At 47.3% G+C, this 13,823-nt stretch overlaps 1 protein-coding gene across 8 annotated transcripts in view; it reads right to left on the minus strand.

Annotated features, from left to right (window-relative positions):
• Window positions 1-11,693, minus strand: part of Limch1 (LIM and calponin homology domains 1) — a 316,282-nt gene extending 304,589 nt beyond the window's left edge. For all 8 annotated transcript variants that reach the window (XM_036200115.1, XM_036200124.1, XM_036200125.1 and 5 more), the window contains exon 1: window positions 11,516-11,693. In XM_036200115.1, coding sequence (XP_036056008.1) covers window positions 11,516-11,611 — 96 coding nt within the window. In that variant the 5' untranslated portion in view covers window positions 11,612-11,693. The remainder of the gene's footprint in view (window positions 1-11,515) is intronic.
• Window positions 11,694-13,823: the final 2,130 nt, after the last annotated feature.

Below are 13,823 nucleotides of genomic sequence, written 5' to 3' on the forward strand. Positions count from 1 at the left end.
AACTCCAATCTTTCTCTTTTATTAAGAAATAAGAAAGAGCCGAGCATCTGGAATAGGTGAGGGAAGGCCACTGCATGTGGCTTAGAGGTGAGGAAAGGAAGGATAAACATCCTGGGGCTTGCCTGCATTTGCCATTAGTTCTAGCCAAGAACTCAGTTCAGTGAGTGCTACCCGAAGCCAAACTCGGGGGAAGGCTAGTCTTGAAATGATTCCTCCAGCGCGTATCACCTACCAAAGGGCCCGAGGTGGGATCACGTTCCAAGTATCCAATCACTGACTGTCTCCGGGCCACACTTAGGTGAACTGCTTTTTTTAAATCACTCTTTGCTTTTTTTTAAAAAAAAAAAAAAAAAAAAAAAAAAAAAAAACATTTTGCTTCCTGTTAGAGCAGCAATAGCTTCTATTCCTCTGTCTCAGTAGGGTTCAGTGCCAATCCTGTGACTCTCGCTGTATGGACACAGACTCTCTGCAGCTATGGGCCTGGTGGCTAACCTGCCTAGTTATAAATGAGGAGGACACTGATGAAGAACTAATCCATGGGATCTGTGGGCTTGTCAAATGAGGCAGACCCCACACAACAGACATGTATATGGTAAAACAGGACAACTTTTCTGAGAGAGGTGAATGCTCCAGGTATAGTGTACCCCAGGAAGCAAGGGATTTGGGGGCTTAACCAACTGGAGAGAATGTCACCCAGGCAGTCATGTTGAAGCTCCAAAAGGATTGGTCCCTGGGGAAGTGAGGAAGGGACATCCCAGGGACCATTCCCTCCTTTCTCCTGAGAATTGGGAATTAGATTATTTGACAGGATTTATGACACTGATGATGATAATGGTGATGATGATGATGGTGGTGATTATGATAATGGTGGTGATGATAATGGTGGTGATGGTGATGATGATGGTGATGATAGAGAAGAAGGAGGGGAAAAAGCCCCTTCTCCAGCAGCAGCTGTGGTACTTAAGTTCTGAGCAATAACAATGAAGCAAATGTATCAGAAAGAATTTTCTAGAAAATATATTACAAGAGACGATTGTAGCCTCCAGTTCCGATTCCTCCAGCCCACTTCCTGGACAGGCGATGTGGTGATGTAGTCTGGTATCCACACTGGACCCTGAGAAGAGAGTTGACAACTGATGGGGCTTCCAAAGAGCATCTCAAATCAGAGGACATCTGTGAGCTGCCACCTAGGGTCTTGTACAAAATTAACTCAGCTTGTACTTGGAAAAGAAGGCAGATTTCTTCCAATTGCTTCTCACATCTGAGTACAGGGCAAATTCTACAAACTCCATTTTGCCTAAGAGTTTTAATCCCTAAATCCTAAAATGTAAGTCTCAAGGTCTTCTGTGACATTTCTCTCTTACTTTCTCTGTGACTTGGTCTGGTTGACCATGCTGCTGACTCTCTGAGGAGCCTGCAAGTACATTCCTGGAGGCTAGGGCTGCAGCTCAACCGCAGAACCCTTGCCTAGACTGCCACACCCTAGGTCTGGTGTTTAGTATTCAGCCAAAAGGAAGAAATGGGGGAAACACATAAACATATTTAACAAATCCTGTCCCTGTCCACACACAGACCTTCACCCTACCTGGAGAGCACTAAGAGTGTTCTATTCTACTGCATGTGTGTGTGTGTGTGTGTGTGTGTGTGTGTGTGTGTGTGTGTGTGGTGTGTGTGTGTGTGTGTGTGTGTGTGTGTGTGTGTGGTGTGTGTGTGGTATGTGGTGTGTGTGTGTGCGCCTCTGTGTGTGTGTGTGCGCCTCTGTGTGTGTGTGTTACTACTGGAGGTTAAATCTAGGGCCTCTCACACACTAGACAAGTGCTCTATCACTCAGTAACAGTCCCAACTAAACACAGCACAATCATAATAAAAGCCACAAATCAGCATCAGTCTAACTAACTCTCCTGCTTAGAATCCTACAACGCTCTTGGCTCAAATTTTACCTTCACTAAGAACCCTCATCTATAGAAAGAATTCTTCCACCTTAAACATCCCCACATGACATTTATTTAGTTACTTACTTCATTCACCCGTTCATTTTGAAACCTAGTCTTGCCATATAATACGCACCCTGGTTCCAAACTTCCAATCTTCCTGCCTCAGCCTCCCAAATGCTAACATTATAGGCTTATAGGAAGGCACCACCACACCCAGCCTGCTCTTCATCTTTAGACTATAATTAACCTAACTTGTAATTCAGAACTTATTAGTCTAATTTTCCTCAGTGTGGTTTTCCGGAGAGTAGGAACTGTGTGCATTTGTATCATGTAACTCTGGGTCCTGGCACTGGGCCTGGCACATCACTGAAACTCAATAAACTTCTCTCAGGAAAGGAAATTTTAATCACACTTTCACATGTTGATGCTGATTTTTAGCCATGGTTTATATAAAGAACATTTACAAATGAATGCTGACTGGGCATCCCAACTAATTAATCTTATATTTTAAACCATTTGAGTACTTGCCATTTTTTTTTATAATTTATTTTTATGTTCATTGGTGTTTTGCCCGAATGTATGTCTGTGTGAGCCTGTCAGGAGCCTTGGAACTGGAGTTACTGACAGGTGTGAGCTGCCATGTGGGTGCTGGGAATTGAACACGGGTCCTCTAGAAGAGCAGTCAGTGCTCTTAACCACTGAGCCACCTCTCCAGCCCCAAGTGTTTGATCAGAATAAAATATCCAACTAAAATAAAATAATTGAGTATCATTTGCTAGAAATGTTTTGTAATGAAGGAAAAGATCAATGTACTCACTGTAGTAAACAGGACTTGGTACGGACTCACATGGTCACAGATGAGGCTGAGGATTTCTTTTTCTTCTAAAGTGTTAGGTCAGGGCAATGAAAAAACCACAACCCTTCCACCCTGGACCTTTACTCAAACAGCAAGTGTGGGTGGGTTTTAACTTGGTCCTCTATAATGTAGCTATATAAAGGTAATGAGGTAATGGTGGGTCTCACATGTAAGGGGGATCAGGAAAACATCTCCTAGTAGCTCCCCCCAGTAACTACTGAGCAGACTGTAGGGCCCGGGCTGGCCAGCCTTTCCTACCAGCTACCACTTCATTCTTTACAGCGCAGTGTAGACACAAACAGAACATTCTGCTGGCCGTGTAAGTGTAGTAGGAAAAGGTATCTGCCAAGTGATTTCGTAGGTGTATGGCAAAAGACCAAGTCACCTTGCCTTTTTCCTGGGGTCAAAGGTGATTGCTTGGGACCCCACAGCTAGCCTGCCAGTATCTGGTGCCCAAGAACATCACTTGGGATGTGTTGTTCTCAATTCTGCAAACATGGGAGTTTTTTCCACAGTAGACTTGAATTCCATTACGTCATTCCTCCATGCACACAGAGATAGATCTAACATCTCATGTCCTGGCAGAATCCTTGCCAATATTATGTCATTCTTTTTAAAAAGCACTATTATTTCTCCTATGTTATCTGGTGACCCTTCCGTTTCAGCTACCATTGTAATGATCAGTCACTTAACAGCAAAGTTCTCACAGCCTTTCATTGGCTCATGTGGTTCACTATACTCATCCTTTGTCCCTATGTCTCCTTATATCAAATACACATCGGATACTTTCCTTTGCTTGGAATATAAGCATACACATCCTTAAGAACAACATGTGAGGAAATGAATTGCAAAAACTGCATTGCATATTTTTTTAAACTCTCAAAGCCATGAACTATGCTTAAAAAGAACAAACAGTTCTAAGGAGAGTAGCTTAGAGGGTTGGGGATTTAGCTCAGTGGTAGAGCATTTGCCTAGCAAGCGCAAGGCCCTGGGTTCGGTCTTCAGCTCTGGCAAGAGAGAGAGAGAGAGAGAGAGAGAGAGAGAGAGAGAGAGAGAGAGAGAGAGAGACTTAGTCAAAAATCAGCTGGGCATGGTGATACACACTTATCATCCTAGCCAGCACTCCAGAGGCTGAGACCCAAGGACCTGAGTTCAAAGGCAGCTTTGGTTGTATAGCTCTACCTGAAAATAAACACACATACAACAACAACAACAAAAGATCCTTGAAGATCAAGACCACAATATAGTGACGAGATCACCCTGAGACATAGGCAACAGGAATGTCAACCACAGCAAGCTCCCCTGAGGCTCCAGAGTTGTGTATGGAGGTTCTTTAGCTGCCTATGGTGAGACACTGACCTCTGGCAGAGGCTTCCACTCCCCTCTCAGAAGGATCTGCCTCTTGGTTGAATTCAACACTTCCCATTCAAAGATAAAGTCCTGCTCAGATGAGAAAACTCTCAGATGCAGATGGGGGAGGTGGGGCAAAGTTCCAGGAGTCAGTGTGTCAGTGGTGCTGGAATACACCAGTACTAACAAAAGACATTTTCTCCTCCCACACCCCATCCAATCCCATTTGAAGAGCAACCATACAGACCATGCAGATATTGTTTCTTCAGTTGGATGATCTGGGGAGAGTAGTGAGGAGTGCTCCTTGTCCATTTGCAAATGCTACCTGCACTTGCCACATGCCAGCACTGAAGGTAACGGAGAGCCAGGACCTCTCTTGGCAGACGTGAAACACTTCAGAATCCATCTTCGCACCTTTGAACCGTCAGGTCTGAAGGCAAGCAAGCCAGGGTGAAGCCTGATTTCTCTAGCCTGTCTGCCTCAGCAGCACCACTTACTAGGGAACTGTGAGGTGGCCTGTCCACATGAGACCAATCCTGAGTCCTGAAGAGGAAAAATATGAGCTACAGGGAACAGGTTGCTGAATCTACATGTTGTCCCCACATGAGAGGTGGACCTCTGCAGTGTCAAGCCCTGTCCTTACAAGAGATGCAGGGTCCTAAATGAGAGAAATATATGGACGGCAATGGCATGGGCTATGCAATTAAACTGATTAGGAATTCAACTTTCCTGAGTCCTAGAAGCCCAGGTTCCTCACCTATAAATTTTGGATAACTGGAAATATGTTTGTAATATATAATATGTATGTATATGTAACATGTACTAACACATATAGTATATACATATACATACAACACACCTTTCTCTATAACATATACTAATATATGGATATTATAACCTGTATTAACGTTTAACGCATATACAATATATACTAATATATAATATATACATAGAGTTGGTAATCTAAGAGACGACGCTATAGACTACTCTCCTATCTGACATTTACCATTTAGTACTTGGACAAGCCCCTTAATCTCCATCCGTAAGTGGTGATAACAACAGCAGTACTTATCATGTAAACACAGCATTTGCCCTCTGCCGAGTGTGGTGGTGCGCACCTTTAAACCCAGGACTCAGGAGGCAAAAGCAGGGAGATCTCTGTGAGTTTGAGGCCAGTCTAGTCTACACGACAAGTCCCAAGTCAGCCAGGGCTATACAGAAAGACCTTGTCTCCAAAAAAAAAAAAAAAAAGAAAGAAAGAAAGAAAGGAAGGAAGGAAGGAAATAAAGAAAAGAATTTGCCCAATGCCAATACACAGTCAACACTCCATCAATATAGTTTCTCATCCTAAGCATCCTTAGCATGCTGCCTCCTGTCTAACTAAGGCCATCTCATGAGAGAAAAGAAAAGCTCACAATTTCCAGCACTTCAAGATCTGCCTTGTCCCACCTAGCACTGACTGCCACCCATGAAGTCAAAGCCAGATGTGGGCATCATAGGTCCTTTGTCATCTGTCAGTGAAGAGCAGGGTGCTCAGAGCTCTGGTTGCTGGAAGCGAATGTCTCCTTCCCCTCCCCCTTCTTAGTGGCCAAAGCTCTGCCTGCCCATTTAGAGTTTGTTTGATACAATCCGTTTCCAGGGAGACGCTGAGGCAAGAAGAGTCTGCTCCCCCTCCTCTCCCACTTCCCCTTTCCCCAGATCTCTGGGACTTCACTGTTCTCCCACCATGTGACAGCATTGTGTCATAGCAGCCCTGTATACAAACAAGACAGACTACTTCAATGTCACTTCGAGAAAGACATCACTTGCTCTGGTCGTCCATACATCGACTTTCTCCACCCAGCCAACAAGGGGTTTCTTCCTCTCCATCTCTCATAAGCAAAGCTGGAGAAACCTGATCTTTTGTAAACCTGATCTTCACTGCGATTAAGAAAAAAAAAAAGATTTAAGAGTCGCGGAGTCCTCACAGAGAACTAGAAGGACTGTACAACTTCCACCACGATATCACCAGTGTCGTAGTTACCGGCCATCAAATGCTAAGGGAACTCAAAGGCTACTCATAAATTTCCCCTCCTGCCAAGCCATACAACACCTTGTGGTATCAGAGCACAAAGACACCTACAAGTGCATTTAATCTTCAGAATGAGATCTGAATGAAAGTGGAATTTTTTTTTAAAGCAATTCCCTGTGGACACAGGAAAATGAAGTTCCCACTCACATGAAACATGCCTTAGGTTACAAGTAAGACTGTACCCATCCCCCAAAACCCATGGGCACGCCATGACTCAAGTTAAAGCCATCCAGAGACTTTTCAAACGACGACTGAATTGGGTTGAAATCTTCACAACCTGTTCCAAATCCAAATCAAGTGGAACCCGGCTGAAGGGACATCTGGTCCTCCAGAAAGTGCCTGGCACTTAAGAGAAAAATAAATATTAGAACAGACTAATATTGTTGTGAGTGGAGAGACAAATGGGAGAGGAGAAGCAGGCATATTAGAATCCTCTAACCTGCAAACAAACATCAATATTAGCACAGAAGAAAGGAGGCATCAAAATAGACCACTACTGGCCAGGCATGGTGGCACACGCCTTTAATTCCAGAACTTTGGAAGCCGAGGCAGGAACTCTGTGAGTTCCAGGCCAGCCAAGGCTTTACAGAGAAACCCTGTCTTGGAAAGAAAAAAAAAGCCACTACCAAGCCAGTCTCCAGTTTAATGTATTGAACTGTCTTCGAGGCAAGAGACACTGAAGATTCTTCCCAGAGTTTGGTAGCAAAATTTCATGTTAAAGTTTGAAGTTCAACCTAATATTGAGGGGTACTTTTCTAAGTCTTGATGGGCTGTGAGGTCACCTGATGAGTGAGCTATCACAGGCTCTCATTGGACCCTAAAATCTAACAACGGTAACAATGTAGCATCTACTTAATCTCTCTCTAGCCCAAGTATCCAGAATTACTAGATTGAGATAGTGTCAACGCCTGCCTAGACATGGATATGATCCCCAGCATAAGTAAGTATTAAAATATAGTGAGCTAGTGAAGTGAAATCAGTAGGTAACTGAATTATATGTTGTATATTAGAAACATATGGTTCAGAAGAATTTCTCTCAAACTCGGACTTAGTGGCAGGCATTGGTGGTATATGCCTGTAATCCCAGGAGGACTTGGATTCAAAAATCAGCCTGGGCAAGCCTCAGTCTCAGCACATCAATATAAGACTAGGGATGTTGCCGGGCGGTGGTGGCGCATACCTTTAATCCCAGCACTCGGGAGGCAGAGACAGGCGGATCTCTGTGAGTTCGAGGCCAGCCTGGTCTACAGAGCGAGATCCAGGAAAGGTGCAAAGCTACACAGAGAAACCCTGTCTCGAAAAACCAAAAAAAAAAAAAAAAAAAGGATTAGGGATATCATCAAGTCAGTTAGCTCATAGGCCCAATTCCTGGTACTGAAACACAAATAAAATAAGATAATAAACGAGTGAAACCAAAACAGACCAAAATCAAATTCAGTTGCTATTAGCAACAGCACCAACAATGGTAGCAATGAGAACAAAGGAATAACAGCAATAATAATATAAATGGTGACTGCAATACGGTCACTCAAATAGTACCAGGTGCTGTTCTGAGTACTTACTGTCTTAACATGCACATGTGGAGTATGTGTGTGTGTTTGGTGTGTGTGTGTGTGTGTGTGTGTGTGTGTGTGTGTGTGTGTGTGAGTACTAGTGCATGTGTGCAGGTGTGTGTTTGTGTACATGGAGCCCCAACACTGGCCGACACCAGGAGTCTGCCTGGACCACCTCCTAAACTTATTCTTCCAGGCAGTGTCTCGAAACCGAACCAAGAGCTCACCGCTTCCAAGCCAGCTCACATGGGGATCCCAAATGCTGAACTACAGGTGGGCCATGGGATCCAAATCCCAGCCCTCACACTCACCTGGCAAACGCTTTAACCACTGCCCCTTATCCGGAGTCCCTATTCTAAGTATTTTCAAATATGTTCACCTATTAAACCCTCCAGCACGCCTACGAGGTGAGGTGTTATTTAACGTCCTGTTTTACAGATGTTTCAACAATACCCCTTTGTTGTTCTGTTGTTAATTCAAGGTATCTTTCAAAGAAAATATCTGGAAACTTAAGGGCAGGAAAAGCAGTTTGTCTAAGGTCGCTCAGCTAGAAGTGAGAGACCTGGGCCTCCACCCAAGGATTTCCAGCTAGGAAGTTAGACCTCTTGGCTCCCTGTGCAGCCCTTACTGCCCAGAGCTTGGGGAAACGAGCTAGAAAGGCAATATAATAGGAAGTTAGCCTTGCCTCTGCCTCCTGGTAGTGAATCCATCCTTGCACTTGGCTATTTCCCCAGGACCCTCCCCAAACCCACTGTAAGGCACTCAGCCTGTTCCCACAACCGTGGAAAGTCACTTGAAATGTGCCCCAAGCGGTCCCTACCCAGTTGTGACCAAGTCCAGCTTTATTATCAAGTTCACCTTTAGCATCTAAGTAAGAATTGGGGGGGGGGGGAGCCTGGCTTCTCGGCCACATTCCCTGCCCAATAACAGGGTCTTCAAACAGTCAAGGCTGCAGGCCAAGAAATTCCTACTAAGAACCTGTATCCCGGAGCTTGCTCCCTGAGCCTTATTAAGAATGCAAAAACTCTCGGGGCTGGAGAGAAGGCTCAGAGGTTAAGAGCACCCCGACTGCTCTTCCAGAGGTCCTGAGTTCAATTCCCAGCACCCACATGGTGGCTCATAACCATATGTAATGAGATCTGGAGCCCTCTTCTGTGTACATAATAAATAAATAAGTCTTTAAAAAAAATGTAAATTCTCTGAACAGCCCAGAACTAAGGTTCTGAAGCCGAGTAGTAGCAAAGTTTGTTTATTAACCTGCTGCACCCATGGGGACCTTTTTCTGAAAGGGTAAAATTTCTGACTGTTCAGAAAGAAAAATGAAAAAGAAAAGGCCTGTGGGAAATTTAATCACCAATGGAACAAAACCGAAAAAACAAAGCCCTCCCAATGAGGATGTGGCCAGAGACAATGGGCCCCTAACGGGAGATGCGATTGTCTCCTGATAAGAATCCCCACGGGAAGTGGCTCACACTAAGAAACACATTATTGCTATATTAGCCCAGGAATCTTTGTTCACTGGGCAACTGTGTGCAAAACCATCTGTTATGGCCCCTGGCTCCCAGTTTGCAAACGTGGCATTTACATTTCAAGAGGAATGTGAGGAAAGGGGAGGGGGTCATCGAGTATCTCCCCCGCCCCTGCAGAGAATACCTTTTTACAGCCTAGGCTTGGAAGGGGAAACTCCCCTTTTGATGAAATGCAACTCCGCTGTGGTAAGGAGATAGGCCACTTCAATTATGCACACGCAGCGTGCCTGGCAGCCTGGTCCTAAAGCCACACAGGCACACCCCAACAGGGTTTTCACTTTCTTTGACTGGTTTAAAGAGAAAAGTAACAAGAATAATACTAAACTGTGTTTAGAGCTTAACCTGGCTCTGCTTTTTTAAACTGTCTCTTCCTTTCCTCAAGCCGATATGGAAATTAATGCTCCACACTGTGCAATGTTTAGCCTGAAATACTACTACTACTACTACAAAAAAAAAAAAAAAAAGCTTTATATATCTTCCTCTTTGGAGGATGTACATACTCCAGAATTCATGGATATGTGCAATTAAGATTTGCATGATATCCTGTATGGAAATGATACCACAATACACTTCGAAAAGCAGAGCATGTGGGCGTTACTATCAATTAAAGAAACTGGAAATAAATCACTTGCCTATGAGAACAGAGAGGCTATTCTTCCTCCTGGACATTCCTTTACCTCCAAAATACAATCAATTTTTCTCCAAGGAATGTTCAAGTTCAAGAACCTGGAAGATAAAGAGTCCTACAACGCTCCACTACCGCCAGTGCCTACAAACGTCTCCTGTGGAGCCTGTGAGCCCCAAGCGCTGGGAGAACACCTGTCACACTCCAAGCCTTTCCGCCGCACATCAAAAATAAGAGGCCAATGTCTTTCTCTCATCTGCTAGTGAGTTATCTGTATTCAAGAGACACGCCAGCCCCAGCTTTTAGCAATAGTGTCTGGTATACTCTGTTTCCTTAACTCCGTTTTTAAACAGACGTTTCCAAACTCTGAGGCGCTTTTGTATACATGAAGAAGGTTGACCCTGAAAGGTGGCGGCCTGTGGCTAGAGCCTTCCAGCAACCGCCTCTGTAGGCAACTCAGCAGGTTTAAATCTGCAGCCCCGTACAGCAGGTTTAAATCTGCAGCCTCATAGTTCTATCACCCTAACAACAATGGAAACCCAGGCTGTCCCGAGGTTGGGGATGGGGTCCCTAAGTGAGAATCTGAGTACTATGAAGTTTATCCTTGCTTGGCCATGACTTAGCCGCACACACACACACCCTCCTTTTAATAGTCAGGTCAAAGGAGTCACTTGGCCAAATTGACCTCCCACAAAGCATAAGCAAGCATAATTCCTTTGAAATCGGGATTCCACGAGTGGATCACCACCCCCACTCTCGCCCTCCAAGCGTCCTGAGCCCAAAGACCAGTCGTTTCGGAATCGCCCGGCTACTAAACTGCACCTGCAGATAGACATCATGAATCAGGATCACCCAGGGAGCGCTTCCTGGCCTGAGCCGAGAGCTCCAGTGATTTCCTTGGCCCTCCACCGAGCCATTTAAGAAGTGAAATGTGCCAACCTGGCCGGGTATACGGCCTGCTGGAGCCCACCCTGCGGTCTCTGGGGCATTCGATGGCAGGGTAGCGTGTCTGCGGATAGTGCACTCGCAACTAGGTCTTGCAGGTTCCCCCATGCTATGCTCTGCGCCAGCCTCGCACCTGAACCGGTGCCAGAACACAGGCAAGAGGCTCTCCGATGGGTATGAGCCTCTGTGGAGACACTGCCAACTCCGCTCCGGAAGGGCGAGGAGGGAGGCCAAGAGGTGGAATGTGGAGCAGAGAGCGGGACACCCTGAAATGCGGCTCCCGCAAGGACTCTGGAAGCTCTCGCCCCTAGCGCGTTTGCAGCGCCTCGGCTCGCACTGCGCTTCCCATGGCAGCGCTTGCAAACCGAGCCGAGATTGCGAGCTCCGCCAGCAGCAGGGATGAAGGCGCAGGGGACCGCCTCCTGGCCCTGGGCACACTGCTAGACCGCAGTGTCCCCCCTCCCTTGTTCACGCCCACCACCCCGGGGCTCCAACGCCAGGGGATCGCAGTCCGCTAAAGGCCGCGGTGGGTGACCTGGGAAAGCCGGCCACGAAAGTGGAGGTGGGGGAGAGGCTGGACCCGCGATCGCTGCGCGCCAGGCAGCAGCTCGGGGCGCCCTTGCAAGGCCGCCCGTCGCCGCCGGCACCTTACCTCGATCCACTTTTGTGCCTCGGCGAAGGCAGGCTCCGGAGGTGGTTCGGGCTGCAGGGGTTGAAGGGCTTCCAGACCGAGAGCGGGGCAAGCCATCTGCGAAGCCCGGCGAGCACTGGAGCGCTTGGCCGCCGGGATGAGCACAGCCGCCTCCGCAGGAGCGCGCTCTCCGCCCCTTCCCGCCCGCCGCGCTCTCCCGCCGCCTTCCCCGCCCCCACCGCGCGCAGGTCCCCGAGGACAGCGGCGCGCACTGCCGGAGGACGCCGAGGCCACCTCAGCCTGTGTCGCCGGGCCTGCCGCTCCGTCCCCTCCCCCAGCTAAAAATAACCTGCCAGGAACGCCGGGCGTCCCTCCCGGCTCACGCAAGGACCGTGGGAGGGACTCGGCCCGCCACCCGGCATGTCCCGCCACAGGCCGGCTTCCTGGGGTGGGTAGGGGGGGGATCTGGGTGGGGGGGATCGGGGTGGGGACGCGGATCGGGCTGCACCTGGGTGAAGCGAGGTGGGGAAACAGGACTACTGCAGCCCGGCTGAAGGACTCACTCGCTAGCACCTGCTGCCCCTCCCAAGCACAGACCTGAAGCCAGGAGCTTCAGCCCCTGGCTCTGCACCCTTAAGTATTCAGAAGGCACCAGATCTTTCTGTTAAAAGAGGAAGGGAGTCCCAGCAAGCTACCTGGGCCCTAGTCTGTTGACTCATTCTAACGACTTATTATTCAGCTCCTATTATTTGCCGGCCACCAAGCACTGGGACACAACAAACAAACAAACAAACAAAACTCTTAAAATTTGTGCTGCCTAGTTTTATGTCAACTTGACACACACCTCAATTGAACCTCAACTGAAAAAAAAATGCCTCCATAAAGCTCCGGCTGTAAGGTATTTTCTTAATTGTTGATTGATAAGGGAGGAGCCCATTGTGGGTGGCGCCATCCCTGGGCTGGTAGTCCTAGGTTCCCTAAGAAAGCAGGCTGAGGAAGCCAGAAAGCAGCCCCCTTCTCCATGGCCTCTACATCAGCTCTTGCCTCCGGGTTCCTGGCCTGCTTGAGTTCCTGTTCTGACGTCCATCAACGATGGATGATGTGGAAGTGTAAGCCAAATAAACGCTTTCCTCCCTAAGTTACTTTGGTCATGGTGTTTCATCACAGCAGTAGTAACCCTAACTAAGACACAATTTGAAGACTGGGCCTTCAAGAGATGCACATTTAGGCTGGGATATAGCTCATTTGGTAGAGTGCTTACCCAGCATGCATGAGACCCTGGTTTCTGTCCCCAGCACCAAGTACAAGTGGTCTGAGAAGCACAAACCTGTAATCCCAGCTCTCAGGAGGTGGACGGAGGCAGAAGATCAGCAATCCAAGGTCATGCTTTGCACACAGCAAGTGTGAAGCCAGCCTGGGCTGTAGGAGACACCCCTCTCTGTATATATTTCCACTATATATTCACGGTGTAGATATTCCCATGGGGGCACAGACAATAAACATGCAAATCAGAAGATGTGTGTAGAATGTGGTATCTGCTAAGATAAGAGGAGATGGCCTATGTGAAGGAAAGTGCTAGCTGATTTTTAACAGCCTGCTCATGTTGGTCCAGAAATGGCTACACCAGAAGCAGAGAAAGGAATAGGGAGTTTATTCTGTCTCCCTGAGGCCACGGGGATTAGCACCACTACTCTGATGCAACAGAGATCTCTCCTCTATGGGTCCTGTCTTCTCTTGTCCCATCCCTCCCACAGGCCCAGGAAATTCTCCCGGTACTATCTGGTTTCCCACCCTTGCCCAGTTCTGTCCAGTCACCCCTTACCTTTGCTCAGCCACTTCAGCTGTGGCTCAGTAAGCTCATGGTGTTATGTGACAAAACTTTTCCAGGGGAGAGACAACCCATATGTCTACTCACCCCAGATATGGATTCCATGACAGACGGGATATAACCAAAGTCCAGCTTGGTAAGCCAATGAGTTTTACTGGGGTTACTTAACAGGAATATGGGGTGAGGGGTTACTTATGGTTGCAGAGATGACTCAAAGAGAGTTGTATCACCAAGGCATGGGAGACAGCTCACAAAGTTGGGAACCTGGAGTGCACTGCACAGTGTGCAGGCAGCTCAACAGGCTGGAGAGTGTTCCAGACTCCTCCCTCAGTTGGTCTAAACCTCTTCCAGGCAGCTCTGCTGGTCTCTGCTTCTTCCAGGCAGCTGGTCTCAGTCTGAGAGTCTTCTTTGCAGCTTGACTCTCATCTTCTACCAGTGCCATTACTCTGGCAAGGAGGAGGCCTAGTGAATCTGGTCAGTTTCAGGAACTTCCTGAAGGTA

Source organism: Onychomys torridus, chromosome 10, assembly GCF_903995425.1.
Source record: "Onychomys torridus chromosome 10, mOncTor1.1, whole genome shotgun sequence".
Lineage (NCBI taxonomy): Eukaryota > Metazoa > Chordata > Mammalia > Rodentia > Cricetidae > Onychomys > Onychomys torridus.